This window comes from Misgurnus anguillicaudatus, chromosome 19 (genome assembly GCF_027580225.2).
Source record: "Misgurnus anguillicaudatus chromosome 19, ASM2758022v2, whole genome shotgun sequence".
In the NCBI taxonomy this organism is placed as follows: domain Eukaryota; kingdom Metazoa; phylum Chordata; class Actinopteri; order Cypriniformes; family Cobitidae; genus Misgurnus; species Misgurnus anguillicaudatus.
Window position 1 is genome coordinate 36,485,206 of NC_073355.2, and position 21,333 is coordinate 36,506,538.

Consider the following 21,333-nt stretch of genomic DNA (forward strand, 5'->3'; position numbering starts at 1 on the left):
GTAGAAGCTCGGGGAGAACGCCGCTACCAAAACCAGCAATGCAAGCTTGAGAGAACCACCCCTGACAAATCTCGCGAGAATCACGACTTGCTTTACGGCAACGACGTCACACACGTTAGGCTTGTTCGACTTCGTGTGGCGCTGCAAGAACCGACTGCCGGATGACGTCAAAGTACCGCGAGAATGATCCGAGTTGGCACTTTGACGTCATCTGGCTGTCGGTTCTTGCAGCGCTGCATGAAGTCAATCAAGCCTATAACAACAACTGCACGCGCGAATTTGAGACGTGAGGCTAAACGATTTAAAAGTTAAGAAAGCGCGTTCGGAAGTGAGTAGGAAAAGGAAAAGAGAATCTGACCGCGTTAGGTCTATGTTGTATGTTGTTGCGCTTGCTTGTAGTATGTCATGCGATTATCATGACAACAGTTGTCAATATCTCACATAATTATCAGGACATAAATAAGAATAGAGGTTGAAAATAGTGTAAACATGCACAATTTGCAAACTATTATGATAAATAGCAATAATCATGTATAGTGACATTATAACAAACAATGTTATGAAATAATGCAACGTACACAATTAACTTTGTCATGGCATTTTGTAATGTTTACTTGTGATTTAGCTGCAATCATGTAAAACATTATAAGCTAGCAAACTCGGTACTTTATTATTATATGCACTCTACACTTGGAATAAACTTCTTATTATCCTATTACCATCATCTGTAGTTTAGTAGACTATGCAGTAGCCTAATATTTGTATGAAATTGTGAAACATTACCTGGTCATTATCTTTGGAGTACTAGAGTGGGAAATTACGACAGTTGCAAGTATTCTCCAGCGACTCTAGGGGTCGCTGTTTGACAAAAACGCCGAATTGCATAGAGCGGTTTTAAACCAAGAATGTGTGGACGAGATTTTTTGGAGGAATATACCCGTGTCCGTGTGGACTAGGCCTAAAAAAGGTTTGAATTAAACATGCAGGTTTTTTTTATTTAAATGTGGGTCCTAAAACCTTTGTACATGTTGACAGATGAGAAAGTTAAGACTACCGAGTAAGCCAAATCAGTTCGGTCTGGATCATGCATGCATTTCTGCTGATTCAAGCCATTGCAACACTGTTTCTGCTTTGCACATCACCTTCTGCCTATTGTTGTAACACTGCAAGCTGTCATGGTCACTTTGCATGATCTCATTTTTCCTTTACTGGCAGTTAAATCAGTGAAGTGGTTCAAATCACATGACTTGCAGTTAGACAGTAGCAACCAAAGGCTTTACGATAGCCTTACTTTTACAATTCAATTTTATGTTCAGACCTACAATTCAGTTGTCCTTCACTTTTTCTTTAAATATTACAACTTAACGTTAACTCTCAAACTATTTTAGGAATGCAGTTAGGAAACCTTTCATTACAGAGCAACAGAAGACACAAAATATCACGTGCATGACTTATTCACTTTATCTGATGAAGATGGTAAAGACATGTTAAACACATTACTATCCAAACCATTACATTATGGATATCACATGCTCTATAGGACGTATACCATAGTAGGAGACCAGTACCATGCTCTTTTTGAAGTTGCCGGTAGCACATAATACGTGGCATTCAGTACCATGTTATGTATAAAGGTACTACCGTGATTTTAATGTACCATACAGCTGAATTACGGTAAATAGTTAAATGTTAAAATGGTTCAAATCAAATACTTACAAAAGGTGAGTAAGGCTCCCCCGTCTCTGTAATGCCCCCCGCCATTTCGAAGAGGCAAACACAACACCCAAAACCGAAAGTTTATCACCCTGAAAGGAAACACACTGCCTTTAAACATTTAACAGCTTCAACAGTCGTGCCAAAGGGCCATAACCAAACAAGAATAACACGACAAGTAATGGTCGTTAAGAACTGTTTATATTTCACTTAATCACATAATTCCTTGTCAGATATTATTTGCCAAATAAGTTACGTTGGCGCAACGTAAGTTAGAACTCAACTAAACAACCGATTTAAGATGCATTACGTGAACGTTTCTCCACAAAAATAACACACATAACTTAGATACGGATAACTTCGTAAAGTTGTCGTTATTGCAGACAGAAAACGTTTACCTGGCCCCGTGTCTAGGATATATGAGGTAATAACTGTTGTTGTCAAGCGAAGCAACTGTCAGGAATGCACGAGACCGCTTTCCAGCGACGCAGCGCGTGTGCAACGTAAAAAAAACACAATTAAAACCGCCCCATTGTTTCCCTATAGCTTATTTAAATCGATAAGTCGTTCAGTTTGGAAAACATATGAATTAAAATGATGAAAATGATACAGGATATGAGCAGAAAACATGGTTCCTGATACGGAGGCGGGGCGTTGCGTTCAGACGCTATCGCTGGTTGGTTAAACTCGATGACGGTTATTACGTGGTCTTAGCGAAAGTAAATAAAAAGTGTGTTTGACTTAATACAGCTCTGCGCAAACCCATCGGCTTATGACATCAAAATACCGCGATAGCGATTTGAAAGCAGTGCATTTACGTTGCTCTCGCGGTACTTTAATGTCATACGCAGTCCGTCACCCATTTAAAGGGATAGTTCTCTCAAAAATGAAAACTTTGTCATTATTTACTCACTCTCATGTTGTTACAAACCTGCATACATTTCTTTGTTCTGATGACGACAAAGGAAGATATTTTGAAAAACGTTTGAAACCAAAACGATCATGAGCCCTATTAATTTCCGTAGTAGGAAAGAAGAATACTATGGAAGTGAATAGGTCTCATGAACGGTTTGGTTACAAACTTTACTCAAAATTTACAGGTTTGTAACAACATGAGAGTAAATTAGACTTTATTTTTGGGTGAACAGTCCCTTTAACACCACTTTATGATTTTCTCTTGGATTTAAGGTTTCCATTATTAGTTTTTTTCTCTATCAAGTTTTATTTCTGTTAATAACTGAGTAACAGTCCAGACCCTAATGTTAAATGATTATTAAATACATTTACTTGCACATACAAGTTTAAAACAATGATTTGGATCACTGAAATTATACATTTCTTCAGTTCAGCATTTACATCAGTGGACGTTGCAACTTGATCAACACTTGGGAGTACCAAGCAGTTGATAAGAAAACACAATTTATTTAAACTGAAAATGTTTATTTCCCCATTCAAAGATTTAAATACAAGTGATTAGTGAAAAACAAGTCAACATCCAAACTGATGAGGGAAAGATGAGAGGAAAAATCAATGCTTCAGCAGACTTTCTAAAAATCATAAGCCTAATGCATTTCTCCAAACTGAGCAAAACGAAATAAAATTCTTTAAACAAAAAGAAAAATAAATTCTTTAAACAAAAAGAAAAAATCTTTGTGCATGCAAGCACAAAACAAAATATATTAAAAAGAACTTTAAAACAAACCATTTAACTTTAAAAAAAGAAAAAAAAGAAAAAATGAAATGACATAACTAAAGAAAAAACAGGTCTGCTTGGCAGCATAACATCATGACTGTAACAGGAGTTAATTCATCAGTGCACAACTTATAATTCATACTTCCATTTTGCAAACTATTTACGAATTCAAAATATATAACCGCATAATTTTGTTAAAGACCTAACAGCATTTTTAATATTTAAGGGCAATCGCTTTATTAAGCCCTAATTGTCTTGTTTACAATTTTGGGTCCTCCTGGATTAAAATGTGGCACTTTAAGTCACTTTCCCAAATCTTGGAAAACATGGCCTAGATTTTAACAGAATAAAAACAGCAGCTTAGAAAAATGTAAGAATTTAAAAATTAGATTGTCGGAGCTAGTGTTTAATGAGAAGATGCCTTTTAACTGTAAATTTGCAGACAAACACGGATATTGCTTTAACAGGCATTTACAACTAGTACAATGATATGAATGTGACCGAGACGAAAGAAAAACAGATTTTGGGACGGGGAATCCCTTCTCCAAATGCTTAAGTGTATCCACAGATACAGAACATTAAAAATACATAATCAAATCAAATCAATGTTTTATGTAAAGTTTTATCCAACAATTTCCTCCAAACCTGCATTACTTCTAAATTATTCCACGATACTGTCTGAAGGACAAGTTTGCATAATTTCAAAAATGTTAAATACGTTACAAGCTATAACACATGATAGCTTAATGACCGACAAAATTAGGCTAAATTTGAGCTAATTTTAGAAATTGACTTTTGCTTGCATGTGATTAGTTGATAAGATTGTCCTTTCACGAGCCACACTTTCTTACTGTTAACAGAAATGGCTTTTGTAATACTAACAGATTCCCATCTTTGAGGAAGAACCTAAAATTTTTTAATAGAGAACGTGCATATCAACAAAACAACTGAAGTTTTAAAATGATTTAATTTCCTATAGTTTTAAAATCAAATCTACAGTAAATTCTTGGTTCAGGTTTTCAAATGATTTTAATCTTTACACATGATGCTCGCAAAATAAAAAAAGCAGAAATATAGAAAACAGACAACAGCGATCAAATCTGAAACTAAAACTTATTACCCTTCCTGCTCCCCAATTTGCGTTTCAGTTCGGCAGAAAAAGCTTCGTTTCGTTACTGGCTACAGTAGTATTACCAACAAAGAGGAGGGAAATCAGTGTTTGTTAAATAAAAAAATTCAAATGTTACGTGCAAAGACATGAAGCAGGCAGAAAATGCAAAAATATACTAAAGTTACTAAATGGTTGCAAAATTAATCTCTTATAACATCATTGATCACATGCATTGTCATTAATCAATCAAATATGTGGTTAACTTAAATGACCAGTCTTCACAAATAACTTTTAAAGTGATAGCCCCCCCAAATTTTATATTTGCAAAGAAAAAGGTGTGGTGGTGACTACAACTATCAAGCTTCAATTTTCTTTATTTTTTGGTGAACTATCCCTTTAAGATAAATTTTGTTCAGGCACAGACTGCCTCAAACATGCCACTGAATGCATTGTTGTGTGCTTTAGGGATATAGCCGAGGCTGGTCTACTAGATGAGCGTTTTAATTCGCTCCTTAAATAAGCAGCTGGTGAAATTTGCCTGAATGTTCCCTCGCTTCCAATCCCAATCCCTGAGCTTCTGGTTTAAATCCCAACCTGAACAGAAGCCAAACTCAGACAAGAAGTTGATTTCACATTAACTCTCTCATTTCCTCTTTTCACAGAGACGGAGGAAGTGGAGCCGACCCAGACCACCAACAGTCCCACCCCTTTGTCTCCAACAACATGTCAGTCTCACAAAGACATGCGTTTCTCCAGAAACCCTCCCATAGATTTAACCTGGAGGGCAAGCAAAGAAATTAACTATGATTACAAAGAACAAGAATTTGGAAAAATAACAGCACTATTGTTTAATGTTGTACTGAATAATTGAAGTTCTGCTTACCTAACATGTACATCCTATGTAAGCGGGGTGGGCATCTACACACCATAGCAAGCTGAAAGTCTCTCCTTCAGCAGAGGTGGAAACTGTTCAGAGAACTGCTTCCAGTTATCGTCTCCTACCTGATCCTTGAAACCATGCAAAATCTACATAGGACAAGAACAGAATGCTGAAATGCAAGGTACATGCTTTCCAAGGGTAGTTTTTTAAGTCTAAATAATTAAGATCCCTTAAGGAGAGGTTAAATTTGATGTACTAAATGTTAAGGGTTAATTACATAAAAATAAGTTTTACTTTAAGGTCACCTAATATGAGAAATTCACTTTTAAAATGTTGTTTGAACAATTGTGTGTCGTCTGTGTACACACAACCACCTTCTAACAATTAAAATTTGCCCACTCCTTATTTATTAAATCCAGCAAAACCTCAACAGTCTCATGAGGCAAGATATTGGTGTTTTCTGCGCAAACTGACATCACTTTGCGCAGGCCCCGCCCAGACCACAATTTTTTAAAACCTTTATTTTAAATCTTTACATAATTCATTACCACACATTTATTATAAACAATGAACTAAGGTGATTGTATTTTTAAAACGGCTTATGTTTTAGGTATAGATACCAATAAACAGGGAGGTTAGCAAAAGCTAATTAGCATAAAAAACAGCACTTTTCCCGGCACACCTAAAAATAGGCCTTTTCAACATGGTATAATAAATTATTATTTGAACCTAGGCACATTCTGGGGATACCGGAGACTAATATTATATTTTGAAAAAATGCTGTATTAGCTGACCTTTAATGCATATTGCGCAGACCCGCCCACAATTGCCCAACGACCACAGTTAGACCATATTATCCCGTTTAAATCTTTACATAATTCATTACCCCACATTTATTATAAGCAATGAAGCCAAGGTGATTATTAATTATTAATCTTATTATATAGTCTTATTAGAAGCGTTTTTTTCTATAGACAACAATAAACAGGTAGGGAAGCAACAGCTGATTTGCATAAACTGCACAAAAACAGCAAATTTTCCTGCACACCCAAAAATGGTATTTTTTCACTAACGTGGTATAATAAATAATTTATAGGATTTTGGACCTGAAACTTTACAAGCACATTCTGGGGATACTGAAAACTAATATTATATCGTTTGTTGCCATATTAGATGACATTTAATGCGCATTCTCAAATGTTAAGTGTAATGGGGCATACACACCAAACGCGAGTTCAACGATTTGTGCGAGTAGATTACATACAAAGTCAATGCAAAGACGGGATCAGATACGGGTGGCGTGTTTGCCGCGAAAACACACGCTATTAGCCTCAAACGCCTGAAAAATTCAACTCGAGCAAAAAATTTGGATGACACGAAGTTAAATCCCATGAGTAATGCGATGCCCCGCGTTTGGTGTGTACGTAGCATAAGTGATAAAACTGCCCAGCTGGGTAAACAAACTATAATGAAGTATCTGTACCTTGTAGAACATGTCCCTCAGATCATCTTTAGGATTAACCCAAGAGGCCACAGCATCACAGAAAAAGATAAAGTCCTGAATAAATAACAACAAATACATTCAAATTACTTTGAACCAAGAGACTGAGGTAATTTCTTTAACATAGCTAAGACAATATAAGTACACAATCACAGACTTTAGAAAACCTCTTTGTATGAGTCTCACCTGCACCACTCCTCCAGGATTCACCCCTATCATCACACAAATGCCTCTGAATGCAGAGTCCTTCTCCTCATTGTCCCGAATGTTTCTGAGTGACGTGCACCTATGACGCAAAATTTAAAATCGACTTGATTTTCAAGTTAAACGAAACGATTAGCTCGGCATTCAATTATATAATCGGCGTCTCACCAAGGTTGAACGAACTGGGGCAACATGGGCGCAACTTCCTGTGGACACACGTAGCCCAGCCGACCGATTGTGATGGCTGTTTTACAAGAAAAAGACAAAGACTTAGTATCACCCAAAAGACGTTACAAGTAATTAAAGGATTACTCCACTTCCATTAAAAAAATCCTGATAAGTTACTCAGCCCATGTTATCAAAGATGTTTGTCTTTCTTTGTTCAGCCAAAAAGAATTAAGAAAATTTATTCCAGGATTTTCTCCATATAGTGGACTTTAGTGGACCTCACTGTAGTGGGCTTTTACATTTACAATTATTAATTTAGCTGATGCTTTTATCCAAAGCGACTTACAATTGCTATATATATATATGTCAGAGGTCGCACGCCTCTGGAGCAGCTAGGGGTCAAGTGTCTTGCTGAGGGATACAATGGTGTGTCACAGTGGATTCGAACCCAGGTCTCTCACACCAAAGACGTGTCTCTTATCCACTGCGCCATCACCCCGATGATTATAAGATCCCAACTGAGGCATAAGGGTTTTATCTACCAAAACGATCATCAATTTTGCAAAAAACAAACAAACTTTTAAACCACGACTTTTCGTCTTGCACTAGCCGTCTGACGCGCCAGCACTTATTATGTAATCACATCGAAAGGTCACGCATTACATGTAAAACGTACACTCGCGCACCATTTTAAATCATAAACTGATACAAAAACATTAATTCGTATCATTCCACATACAACTACATCAAAATTGGTCACTTTAACCACACTTCCAAAAACTGGAACAGTGGTTTCGCATATATCATGCGTGACCTTTCGACGTGATTACATAATACCAAAGGTTAAGCTGGCTCATAATTTTTATGAAAGTGGAATATTCCTTTAAAGAGATGAAGTCAAACCAAACCCAAATCAGAAAAAAATATTCCACAGGTGATTCAGATTTCGAATATCTGTTTTGGAGTTCATTACATGTGCATGGTAGAAATAAGACAAGTTTAAACAATTGACAAATAAAAATCGCATACCTGTGTTTTCCAGCAGAGTCTTGGGTGTATTCGCTCTGTTGATAATTTCCACAAGGCTACCGAGAACTAAAGCCACAAACGGTTGCATCTCCGTACCTAAAAAATAAGACAAATGCACCCATGCAACATGATAAGGATGCAACTCAAGATATATCAGATGTCAGATATATAAAGGGCAGTGACGGTTATCATGAAGTGCACCCTCTGGTAAGGTGCACGTGACAAACTATCAGGGTTCCCACACCTTAGTTAACTTAAAATTCAAGGACCTTTCAAGGACTTTCCAGGTCCAATACCCTCAAATTCAAGGACTAAATGAGGGGACATATTTCAAGTGAGAGCAAGGTTACATCGTATTCCCTTTTAACTGTTTCGCCGCCATTGACGAGATACCTCGTCAATTAAGAGAAAACGCTTCCCTGCCAATGACGAGATTTTCCGTCTTTCGCAATACCGCTATTATCCACCAGGCAACTTATACAAAGCGGAAGTAGCGCCTCACGTGAAAGAAAGAACTCCGTGTATGTTTTAAAGATCGCTCTGCATCTGATCTCTATCAAAAGTCCTTCGCAAAAATGGAATTGGGTGTTTTTGAAGAAACCTACCCATGTTTGAGAGGTGATTACAAGAGAACTAATGAAGGTAGGATGAAATGTTTTTTTTAAGCAGAGGGTCTTTTCTTTCATCTGATATATTGTTTGTTTATATATTTAAAGAAGAACATTTTCTGGAAGGCATTAAACTTTGGTGAAAACCATGAAAAACGCTGGCGCTGGCTGGCAACTTTTTTTTAAAACGCTGGCGGGGAAAGAGTTAGGATACATTGTTACAGTTCCCTTTCGAGGGAAGTCGCGCTGCGTCACTGCAATGACACTTTGGAGACGCCTCCAGGAGTAAGTGCATCTGAATGTGTATATCAAATTCAACCAATGGTGAGGCATAACGACAAAGACAGGGTGACACGGAAGCCAGGAAGTATATCGCTTTTTGAAATATTGCCAAAGACGGCGTTACAGGGATGCGGGACGTATGGCAAGAGAGACGCAGTATCTCGTCCCCTTCTCGGGGAACAACAGTTACATACGTAACCCAAGACGTTTTCATGTGTCAAACACAACTATTCCAAAAAGCATTTTGGTATGAATCAACATTCGCAAACAGAAGATATAAGCATTTAAAGCGAACAGTTTAGCACGTGTGCTTTAAACGTCTAGACTTTTTATGATATTATCCTACACTACACAGGGAATAATACAGATTTTTCTCTAGAAAACCTAATGCATAAAATAGATTTGAGCACTTTCAATGACCTGTTATCCATGTATTTATATTTTCAAAAACTCCCCAGGGCCTTGAATTTCCCCCTCCAAATTCAGACACTTTCAAGGATTTCAAGGACCTGTGGGAACCCTGTAATTTTGAAAAATATAAAGTACAATCCATGCAAAGTTCAATGCTTCAATAAATAAGCTGAATAAGCGGAACTTCAAATTTTGTGTCTGAAAACTCCTTTTAAAAGTGCCAGGGTGCTCCAGAGCATCTGTCGTTGCCAAGTAAACAAAGCATTGCTTGGCATTGTAATGGGCACCCAAGGGCAAAAAAAAAATTTGCCACCTATGAACACGAATATCCAATCCTTGTTTACATTTTGTATGTAAAATGCGTACGCGCCCCACACACACACACACACATTCTACAACCACCACAGTGAATTGGTGCATTACCATCATGGTGGTAAAATACTGCACCGTCACAGCCCTAGATATATAATCCCAAAAATTATGAAAACAACCATTCAAATACGATGACCGTTTGTAAAAGAACATGCTGAAAATACTCACCCATCTGTATGGCGATCTCTCCGATGGCCCACGTGGCATTGTTGCACACCGATATGAACTCAGGGTTGAGATTGTGACCCAGTACAGGCATGAACTCAGCTGGAGAGGGTAAACGGACACCAATGACAAACTAACCATCACGACACACACAGAAGCAACAGTTTGCATGAGAAACCACTTCCGTGCATCAGCATTTCTTTAGTATGAGAGTCACACAACAACTCAGCAATGCAGGGCTTCACATGGACGAAGCAGGCTTTGGTCAAGTCACCCAGCAGGGCGAAGGAACTCTGTCTCACTTCTGGCATGGTGTCCTTAAATTTACAAAGTATAAAACATTGTTAAGCTTTGTTTACGGTGCATAATTCTGTTATTTAGTAAATGTAAAAATTAATTTGGAATGCAAGCATGAACAACGCTTATGGTCTCTGCATACCTGCATGCATTGAAACAGGAGGGTCATGATGTTGCTGCGTGCAACCAGCTGGTCCACGTGACTGCCGAGTCCCTCAGCCAGACCGCTGAGAAGATCAAGGGCCACAATCATAAAGTCTTTATCAGGGGATTCGTACTGATCGGGGTGCTGACTGTACATCTACAACAACAACAACTCAATGTTTGAAATAAATTCAGAATTATCATTAGGACTGGACATTTTTAAACAAGCATATATGCTGACCATGGCTTGAGCGAGGTTCTTCTGGACCAGTGTGACGCAGCGCTGGTAAACTGGTTCACAGTACGGCAGAAAGCCGCTCTGAAGAGCTGTGGCCACTGAAGACAGACACTCCAACATGAAAGTACAACTAAGTGACATCCTGAAATGTATTGCTTTAACTTTTCTATAATTGGAAAAAGCACAAGTATCTTAAAATCTGTATGAGCCATGTTACTATACCTCCAATAATGGGAATAAATCTTTATCTTCATCCTTAAGTTCATTCCATTTCTGAATAAGAGGCGGCATGAGCTTTTGGATGTATTCCTGTTAAACAAAAGAGTTGAATGTGCAAACGGAATCAAATGCGAATGAAAAGATTTTTCACTCAAGTCAAAGACTCACTTGCTGGTTAAGGTGGTGACCAACAGAGTCTGCAAGCGTCCCGATGGCATCGTAAAGGATTAACAGGTTCTTATGTTGGTACTTGCCGAAGGCAAACACCAGTGTGTCCAGAATGAAGCTCAAGTAGGGAACGAGCTCTGTACAGGCTTCCTCTTCCAGAGTGGCAAATGCACTGTGGGAAAGACGTAACAATTATATATATCATATATATTGCTTGTGATGTTCCCAAACCCAGAATAAACCTTCAGATATAGATTTTCATAAAAAAGCACATTCCCAGGTAACACACACCTGCAGGCTGCTTCCTGGACTCTTTTGTTGCTGTCGAGGATGCGTCGGAGCAGCTCCGTCATGAGTGGTTTGAGGTAGGAGTCGGCCGGCTGACTGACCACCCAGTGCGCATAGCGGCTCAGAGTCCAGCAGGTGATGGAGCGAACCAGAGCTTTCTTATCGCACAGACACCGGATCAGCTCGGGAATCAGCTCGGGCAAGTACGGCACCATGTCTTGCATGCAGCCTGAGAACAAGAGAAAACAGGCTTGCATACTACTCATTTTTGCATATTTGGAATTGTAAAACCCACAATGCATTGCGCTTATTACTATGGTTTTGGACTCGTGAAGTCCTAGAGGTCCAACCCAAGCAGGTTCGGGTCTAAAAGTTTAACGTTTGCCTCAGACATGGGTATAATAGCAGCATTGTGTCTAATGTAATTTCCAATAAATGTGTTTTTGCCAAATGGACCACAGATGACCCAAACTCTCTCATGTGTGTGCGCATCGAGCCCTTTTCAACCAGGAACTCGGGGTCTATAATACAAATTTAAGCACATTGGGTTCGGCTAAAAAGTGATTCAGGTCATTTTGGGTTAGGTCCAAAGAAATGTACCCGAGAAGACCTCTACTTGTTACACAATTTCAAGGAAAAAGAGATCACTAGTGACATCAAAAACTCATTGACTAAGACATGAAGACTACCTTTTCTTAAAAAAATCCAGATAATTTACTCACCACCATGTCATCCAAAATGCTGAAGTCTCTCCTTGCTCAGTCGAGAAGAAATTATGTTTTTTGAGGTAAACATTTCAGGATTTTTCTCATTTTAATGGACCCCAACACTTAACAGTTTAATGCAGTTTAAAATTGCAGTTTTAAAGGACTCTAAACGATCTCAAACGAGGCATAAGGGTCTTATGTAGGGCTGGGATGGTTGTAATTACCACCGCACAACCGCGGTGGTGTGCACCTCACAAATTATGAAAAATATAAAGTACAATCTCACCAGTGAGATGTCTTCAGGTTTGTGTTAATTCAAACAGCCAGCAGACGCGGAGTTAATGCGCTAATTTGCAAGGGAAGGCAACTGATATCAGTGATGACCCGCTGGCTTGGGTGCGGAACAATGAGGAAAGATATTGGCCGTTTCTCAATCCAAAGACTGTAGCCTCCGGAGGTCGAATTTGCAAGCTGCATACGTCATCAAGACTTCTAACATTAACAATTATAAAGTTGACTATTATTCTTTGTTAATCATGCATTGTTGAAATATGCTTATGACTTGTAAATGTCTGAAAATAATAAATCAGGCTTGATGACATATACAGCCGCGACCTCCGGAGGCTGCAGTCTTCAGATTGAGAAATGTCTGTTCTCTCTTGGTCACGAAAAAGTATCAATCTGCGCTACCAGTTCACCATCAGAAAGTGTTTTCATCGCGGTTGAAACATAATAACCCCAAAAAGGTTTCTCACTTGTTGATTCATGAGTGGAAGTGCTACAATAAACACGCAGAAATGCGCTGATCTCCTGTGTGCTCCGGGGCTCAGCTCGAGCAGCCACCGAAATTGCCAACGCACAGTTCAGTTGTTTCACGTGACGGCACCGCTTCCCTCCTCTTCAAAGCTTCAGAGCATCTTTCGTTGCTAAGTAACCTAAGCATTGCTTGACGCCGTTACGAGCACAAAGAATTTGGTGCCTATAAAGACGCACGTTTGTTAAGAACTGTATATCTGATCATCATTTAGATTTTTATATTTCAAAATATATGTATGCATTATGTATAAGACGTGTATGCATCAACGTGCGCATACGCACATGCGCCCCCCCCCACACGCACACACAAAATCAATCTATAACAACCGCGGTGAATTTGTGCATTACTACCGCCATGGTAAAAAACTGCCACCGTCACAGCCCTATCTATTATCTAGCGAAAAAAAATGCTTTTTTAAACCACAACTTCTCGTCTTCCTTCAGCCCTGTGACGCGCCAGCACGACCTAACGTAATACGTCATCACGTCAAGAGGTCACGGATGATGTATGCGAAACTACGACTCAGTGTTTACAAGTGTGAAGAAAGAGGACCGTTCCGACGTTGTTGCATGTCGAATGATACTAATTAATGTCTTTGTGTCAGTTTATTGTTTAAAATGGTCCACAAATGTGCGTTTCATATATGTAACACATGACCTTTCACGTCATTTCGCAATTACGTGAGGTCGCGCTGGCGCGTCACAGGACCGGTGGAAGATGAGAAGTGTAAAAGTGTACATTTTTCTTGCCAAAAATGACAATCGTTTCGCTAGATAAGACCCGTATGCCTCGTTTGGGATCGTTTAGAGTCCTTTGAAGCTGCAACTGTTAAAACTGTTAAGTGTTGGGGTCCATTAAAATCCATTAAAAGAGAAAAATTCTGGAATGTTTTCCTCAAATAACAATTTCTTCTTGACTGAACAAAGAAAGACATCAACATTTTGGATGACATGGTGGGGAGTAAATTTTCTGGATTTTTTTAAAGAAAATTGACTAATCCTTTAATATTATGCTACGTACACACCAAACGCGGGGCATCGCGTTACTTGCTCTAGATTTCTCGCGGGATTCGTGTCATGCGAATTTTTCACTTAAGTTGAATATTTTTAACTTGGGCGAAGATGCATTTGAGGTGAATAGCAAATTTTTCACTGCAAATGCGCCACCATATTGTATCATTCGCATCGTCCGACGTGAGGACACGTCTGATCGGGTCTTTGGATTTACTTTGTATGTAATCTACTCGCGCAAATTGTTGAACTCGCATCTGGTGTAAACCCACAGTTAGGGATAGACCAAATTTCTGTGCCGATACCGATATTAGACTACTTGAAATGATCTACAGATCCCGAGAGTTTTGCTTATTACTCCTTGTATCAAACTGCCTTTTATACCTTCAGCGATGGCTCCCAGCACCAGGATCCCAGACTCTTTTACAACCCAATCAGGGTGGAACAACAGTTCCTTCAGAACTGGAAGCAGATGGGGCAGCAATTCATCACGAAAGACGTTTGCCAAGACATCAAGTGCAGCCGCTGAACACTTGCCTAAAAAGAAAATGCACAATACCACACAACACAACCATATTTCACTATAAACTATAAAAAAAACTTCATATAGCAATATTAGACACGTGGAGGTGCTGTGGATCAGGCAGTATGAATACTTGAGAATCACTGACAGTCAAAATATTGTGTGTAATCATCTCCACAGACACCATTCGCTATCCTACCAAAAAAATAAAATAAAGCTTTCTTTCAACTCACGTAGATTCCAGTCAGACAGACTGTCATCGTCGTCGTCATCATCCTCATCATCATCTTCGCTGTCCGCCCCTTCACCACCTTCGGTGCTCTCGTGGCGAAGGGTGACAGTACGAGACTTGTGGAAGCGCGGCTTGATGTCCTGTTCGTTGTCCGGCACGGCCTCATCCTCCTCCACGTCGCCCTATACCAGGAACACAAAGTCAAAAGTCATGGACTGTTTCTGGACTGCAAGTACAGTGATGATCGTGAGCTGTAGGCCTTGGATCAGACAGTATGAATACATGAACATCATAGATGCGTCTCAAGATTAATGATATCGTCACATCCAAAATCTTCCCGGTTGTAGGACTTTTAAAGGTAAATAAACAGAAAACAAACCTTAAGCAAAATGATGTCAATCTCTGAATATTTCATGCCGTTCACCAAAACAGGGACTAACCTGAGGGTAGAAGAAGAGCTTTAGCTGTTTAGGTAAAACATTCACATATTGAAGGTATCCTGTTTTATCACATTACAAGGTCACTTACTGTGCGAGGTGTCCAGATACAGCTTCCTTACAGATGGGCTGCTCGGCCAACGTAAGCCAGAACTCGCACGCCTCAAGTGAGACGTTCTCATCCGGGTCACGTGTGCGTTGCAACATGTACTGTAGAAAAAAAACATCATCAGCCGCTCTAATTGGTCAGACAAGGAGTTAAAACGTACAGGCTTGTCAACTCACCTCAACGATGCTGTGCATGTGCGGGATGAGCCGGTCAATTCGAACCTCCAGAAGCATGACCAGAGCCCGGCAAACATTTTTCCTCACTTCACAATCCTCATCGGTGGCCAGCGCAAACAGACTCTGGAGTAACATGAAGGAAAAGACAGGAAATTAATAACTCCAGTCATTCATAAAAATCAATAGGCATTTCATTTCAACATTTTGTAACTGGAGGACACTTAAAGTACCTCGATAAATGTGTCAATGTTGTCCATGAGGGCTTGTGCTCTTCCGATAATAAACTGGTTCACACAGGCAATAGCATGAGACCTGCAGAGCCATAGAATTAATATTAGATGACAACACTTTCAAGTATGTAACAAAGTCCTTTTTTTTTCCAGGACATTAATTGAATGACATTACTGTGTGTAACTATCACTATTGTAGTGAAGAATGTGATTGGCTTAAACCAAAGGCAATGGATTTCCCATTCAAGTAGAGAGGACTTTAGTATTGCATAGTAAAATAAATAACTGAAGAAGAAATTCTTCTTTGAAATTACTTATACGTTTAGTCAAGCACTCTTATAATATAAGAAATTGAGTGAAGCCTGCTCCCACGACACAATTGTTAGAGTAAAATAACTGCCCAGAGGAAGGGCTGTCACGGTAAAGGAATTTCCCTTGAGGTGATTTTTTTCGTGGTGTGGTATGCGGTTTTACCGCCTTCATTTATTAAAAATATATTTTTGAGTATTATTTAAATTTTTAACAACGAGGTGCACTGAGGTAGAGTGCAGGGTGCTGAATGTCTTTCCCCTAATAAAAAAAATTAACACAACCTACACTGCAGCTAAATATAGATTTTTGAAAAACAAAAATAAATTAAAGAACATTAAGTGCAAATTTACACAGTCTCCGTCAATACAGAGCACAGCAGTGTCTTAATAAAAATTTAAATTAGCCAGTATTTGTGCACTTGTAAATGTACAAAATATATTTGTAAATAAATTAATGTGTATCTATAAATTATGAAAACAAATTAATCATTATTTAGGCTAAATAAATCATCTTTTTTAATAATTAATCAATCAATAATTTTTTGACATTTAGATTGTCATCATTTCAGAACAAGCTTACATATCATGAAAATCTGACTTTTTTCATGTTTAAAGGTGCAGTGTGTAAATTTTAGCGGCATTTAGTGGTGAGGTTGCGAATTGCAACCAACGGCTTAGTCCACTGCTCACCCCTCGCTTTTGAAACAGAGCTACAGTAGCCGCCACCAGACAAACATGTCATCGTCGGAGACAACTTAGTAAAAAAATTGTCTGTTAATGACTTCTGTAGAAAAATGGCGGCACAAAATGGTGACTTCCCTATACAGGGATCCCCGGTGTATGTAGATAAAAATGTCTAGTTCTAAGGTAATAAACACATATTGGTTCATTATGAAAGATCTTTATACACCCCTCATAATATAGTCTTGTATATTATTTTGCATTTCTGTCAAGCGATCCTTCCAAAAATTACACACTGCACCTTTAAGTGCTATAATTGGGTCCCCTAGAAAATGTGAAAAAGATCAACCCAGTAACTTAGCTTTGGTAAACTATTCTTTGAAAGCGTGTGAAAAAATGGGTCTTTGAAATTAGGGCACCCTTGTGATGTCAGAAGGGGATAAGACCACTCCAAAGTCTAGCCGCAACGGCGTAGGTTCCGCGTCGGTTTTCATTTATACTTTTGCGTCGTCGTTCCCGTCGACGTGCAAACACACGCGCAGACCGCTGGTAGGCAGTAACCACGCATGTAACCACAGTAGCATCGCGACCGTCAGAGAAGAAGAAGCTTAGCAAGTTAACCCACAAACGAAGAAGAAACAGCAACTTGTTGTGTATAATTTTAGAAGACCAGCAATGATGGAAGTAAATAAACAACGACTTCTGATGCAGTTTGAGTTAAATCACTCCTCAACTTGGCTCATCTTTGTTTTCACCGTCCCAAACGGAAATACCTATGACGCAGTTTTTTTTAACTGACGGGAGGGGTTCTGGTGGACCAGTCACAGCGCTTGCGGTCTGCGTATATCTGACGCGCTGTTAAAATTTTTGCGAGGTGCACGTCAGGCTACGCAGAGCAACGCACAGGCTACGGATAGCCTACGCCGTAGCTACGGCGTAGAACCTACGCACGACTATAAATCGCCCTTTAATGTGCACTATCCAACCACAGCACTGCCATTTAGTGCAGGGATCTGCTCATTTGCATTTAAAAGGTCACACCCAAAAACAGCACATTTTTGCCCTTTAAATGCTATCCATAACAACTTACAGTGTGGTAATATAGGATTGTCATTACCGTGACAGCGCAACCCAGAGGCATTGCAAAGATGGCCGTCGAGTGTCGCGACTTCTTTAAAGTGATACTTCAGCCAAATATCAAAATTAATATACAGGGTTTCCCGCAAAAATTAAGTTTTACTCGAGTGTTTTAAATAAAATATTTACATTTTCATCATGATGCATACGCCCCGCCCCTTTGATTGGCACGCCCTCTGCCCCGCTCACTCGCCCAATCCTACCACCTTAACTAACAAATGTTCTGCGGGAAACCCTGCTTTATGATGTAGTTACCCTCAAGCATTAGAGATACTTATGTCCATCTTTTTTTCATACAAACACATTTGGAGTTATTTTAGTAAATGTCCTTGTTTTCCAAGTTTATAACGGTAAAAAAAGGGATCAGGGAACAACTTTTGCCTTCTAAACCCCAAAAAAGTGGATCCATCCTTCAAAAAAGTAATCCACACGGCTCCAAGGGGTTAATTCAAGGTCTTCTGTGGGTAATCGATGCGATTTTGTAAGAAAAATATCCATATTTTAAACTTGATAAACTATATTAACTAGATTCCGGTAATGACCCCATCTTGGATTCACGAGAGTCACTGCGCAATGTACCAATGGCAACCAGCGATCACTGCGCTAAAACTATTTTTGTGAATTTTCAAGATGAGTGATTTTTTTCTTAACCAGAAGCTCGCTATTACCGTTAATAACATGGTTATTTTTCTTACAAAATCACATCGATTGCTTGAGGTTAAAAATATGTTTGATATTACCCAATTTTTAGAATCCCTTTAAAGAGACTTTGCTACACTACAATATTAATGGTCAACTACTGGTTTCCCTACCCATAAGGTCTTTATTAGGTTCAGCCAAGAATAGTGTACCAAATGCAAAAATTATTATTACATTTAAATCATAAAAAGTTGCATTACGATACCAAACAGGGTTGTTTTGTCTTTCAAGACAAGTATGAAATATTTATTTCACCCAACCTGATTTTAGGGCTGCAATGCTTGAAGAACTGCAGAAATTTGGGAATCATGATGTTAAGGGGTCGATTAAGAGCGTCACTGTCCAGAAGCTCAGACGAGTCCTCACAGATCTTCTGCAAAGCTCCAAACGAACCCTGCGTGTAAAATTAAGACGCGCGTCACCCAATTGACATCAAGTTTTAGCATCTAGGCCAACTTGCCATTGCATTTCCCTATAAATTTGCATAAGAAAACATGCAGGACAAAACAGAATAAGAAATGCAGGATGGATGAGTAATGAGAAACTGAAGAGAAATAAATTAAAGCAAAAGTGAAGACCTCAGAGAAGCACTGACCTCACAGGTATTGTAGTCCTCAGAGTTGAGCATGTTACAAAGCTGGGGCAGCAACTCCGGCCATGTCTGCAATTCACCTTTGGTGGAAATCGTCGTAATGAGGATGCCTAAATATACAGAGAGAAATAATTATTATTATTCAAGACTGCACTCATACTGTGAGAAACTTCATTTAAGTTAAACATTGACCTTTGCATAGCCAAGTTATATGCACTTTCTAGTTAATGGCGGGCAACCTTACCAATAGTGGCCCGGATGAGCGGGGAAGGGTCTCCGATGCTGTTCAGACATTCCTGCTTGATAAAGTGCGCAACTCCAGGAGGGAAGTTCTGATAATGAACTTTCACATTGTTCTTCAGTATCAAACCACTAAGAGATCGAGTGGGCTCATCTGTAAACAAAAGACATTAATTTATTTATAGAAAAGGTGTGACTTACTGAAACCTTCATGGTTTAGGGTACTATTTGAATTTCTAAAAACACAGCTTATGTCATAAAGACCCACCTTCAGTTTTCAGTCTGGTCAAAACAAAGATGAGATAATTGTTGAAATCAGGATACTGGTTCAATTGCTCTAGTTTCTGCAAAAATATATACAACACAAACAAATGATTACAAGAGTCAAAATACATATGATTCTTTACTTACATTAGTTTATTCGCAAATTAAAGTGTATACCTGTTGTACAGATCTCTGTGTGGCTGTGTCTGGGGACTGCGAGTCTCTCAAAAGTTGGAGGACCTGCTGTAGGCCTTGTTCATCCGGCTGCCACTCCATCCTGCACACAAACAAGGTCTTCACTAGCTGCTTTCTTTTATCAAAATACTACAACATCCAAAACAACTCATCCGCACCTCAAGGACAGGAAACTTCAGTAGGACAACTACTTATTTTGCTATATATATATATATGTTGCACGTTATTCACATTAACTGTGCGTCATACTTGTATCTAAATTATCGATCCCTGATAAGCTTAGTTCATATAAGTGCGCTATAGCAACAAAAACGATCGAGACATTTGTGTGTTGACAACTGAGTTCCTCTTTTATTGCAACAGCTGTTCCTTATAAACTACTCCTTGTGTAGATTATGCATATATTACACGTATGCATATTGTAAGTAAATGTATCTATGACTGCTTTGTTGAACAACAAATTTTATCTAACCTAACTTACCCAAGTTAAGACGTGCAACTTGTAAGCATGGAGAAGTAGGCAATGCACATGGTTTTGCATACGGTGGAAGGCCTAGTCTAGTTAAAACCGTCTAGTTTTTCAATACCAAAAGCAACGAAAGCATGAACAGTGTTTTATTTGTGATTTAGGAATGGTGGGCAAGTCCTTTTTAATAAAAGACCATAACACAAAGGCGGAAACTGTGGAAATTATATTTCAAATTTACGCACAACCCCCACGCCGCACTCCGCCTTTTTTTAAGACAAATCACGACCTTTATAGACTTAAATGTAGATAAAGCCCTTTATTTATATTAAAGTATCTAGTTTATATGGTACTTAAATGTTTAAGAAATTCGTGATTCGGCCATTTTAGAGTTATAAATGCTAACAACGATGTCGTAATCTTCGGTCAGGATGTTGATCTCGACCAAAGATCTTCCGTAATAATAATAATAAACTCATGATTGTTAAATTAAAAATAATCGTAAAAAACATCCATTTAAAAAAAATACATTTCAAAGCAACAAGTAATAGTTATCCATCGCAGGCAAAACTGAGTCATGCGCATGCAAGAAGTGAATTTGTTCGCTTTGAGACGTTTTCTAGCATGGCCTATTCGGTTCTAAACTACATTATACCTAAATATTGGGTACAGAACTATATATATTTTATTGTCTGATATATTAATAGAGCTCGAACAAGATCACTTACACATGCCGCGCGCGAAGGCCTGCAGGTCAGTTCGTGCAGCGTGGAGCTCGCGCTAATCTCTCGCAATGGCACTTTCAAACACTTCCGCAGCGAGAGTGCGATAGGAGGAAGTGACGTATGACTTCACGATTTGAGGCGAATGGTACATTTAAAATTGATTTTATTTTATTTTAAACAAAATATTTTAGACATAAATGACAACTATTTAAATCCTCCATTGTTGTATTGTATTTAGAAACGAATTAAAACATTTCTTATTATATTTATTAAATATTATCGGTTTAATTT

At 38.8% G+C, this 21,333-nt stretch overlaps 2 protein-coding genes and 1 non-coding gene across 3 annotated transcripts in view; all 3 read right to left on the reverse strand.

Annotated features, from left to right (window-relative positions):
• tmem104 (transmembrane protein 104) overlaps positions 1-2,512 on the reverse strand; it is a 48,656-nt gene extending 46,144 nt beyond the window's left edge. The window contains exons 1-2 of the mRNA XM_055194721.2: positions 2,112-2,512; positions 1,717-1,805 (exon numbers count right to left, since the gene is read on the reverse strand). Of these exons, the coding sequence (XP_055050696.1) occupies positions 1,717-1,761 (45 nt within the window). The 5' untranslated portion in view covers positions 1,762-1,805; positions 2,112-2,512. The remainder of the gene's footprint in view (positions 1-1,716; positions 1,806-2,111) is intronic.
• Positions 2,513-3,132: 620 nt separating this feature from the next.
• On the reverse strand, positions 3,133-21,202 carry tnpo2a (transportin 2a). The gene is made up of 25 exons (XM_073857582.1): positions 21,046-21,202; positions 19,834-19,933; positions 19,661-19,736; positions 19,397-19,546; positions 19,156-19,262; positions 18,821-18,954; positions 15,733-15,814; positions 15,503-15,625; positions 15,309-15,427; positions 15,160-15,220; positions 14,782-14,962; positions 14,410-14,562; positions 11,495-11,720; positions 11,204-11,375; positions 11,039-11,125; positions 10,820-10,927; positions 10,577-10,735; positions 10,355-10,454; positions 10,141-10,239; positions 8,300-8,395; positions 7,271-7,346; positions 7,085-7,184; positions 6,881-6,955; positions 5,401-5,543; positions 3,133-5,294 (listed from the first exon to the last, which is right to left on the reverse strand). The coding sequence occupies exons 2-24, from the start codon at positions 19,930-19,932 to the stop codon at positions 5,436-5,438; spliced, it is 2,691 nt and encodes an 896-aa protein (XP_073713683.1). The 5' UTR covers position 19,933; positions 21,046-21,202; the 3' UTR covers positions 3,133-5,294; positions 5,401-5,435.
• On the reverse strand, positions 15,041-15,110 carry LOC129436990 (small nucleolar RNA SNORD41). Its single transcript, XR_008642047.1, has one exon. It is a non-coding gene; the product is annotated as a small nucleolar RNA SNORD41 (small nucleolar RNA).
• Positions 21,203-21,333: the final 131 nt, after the last annotated feature.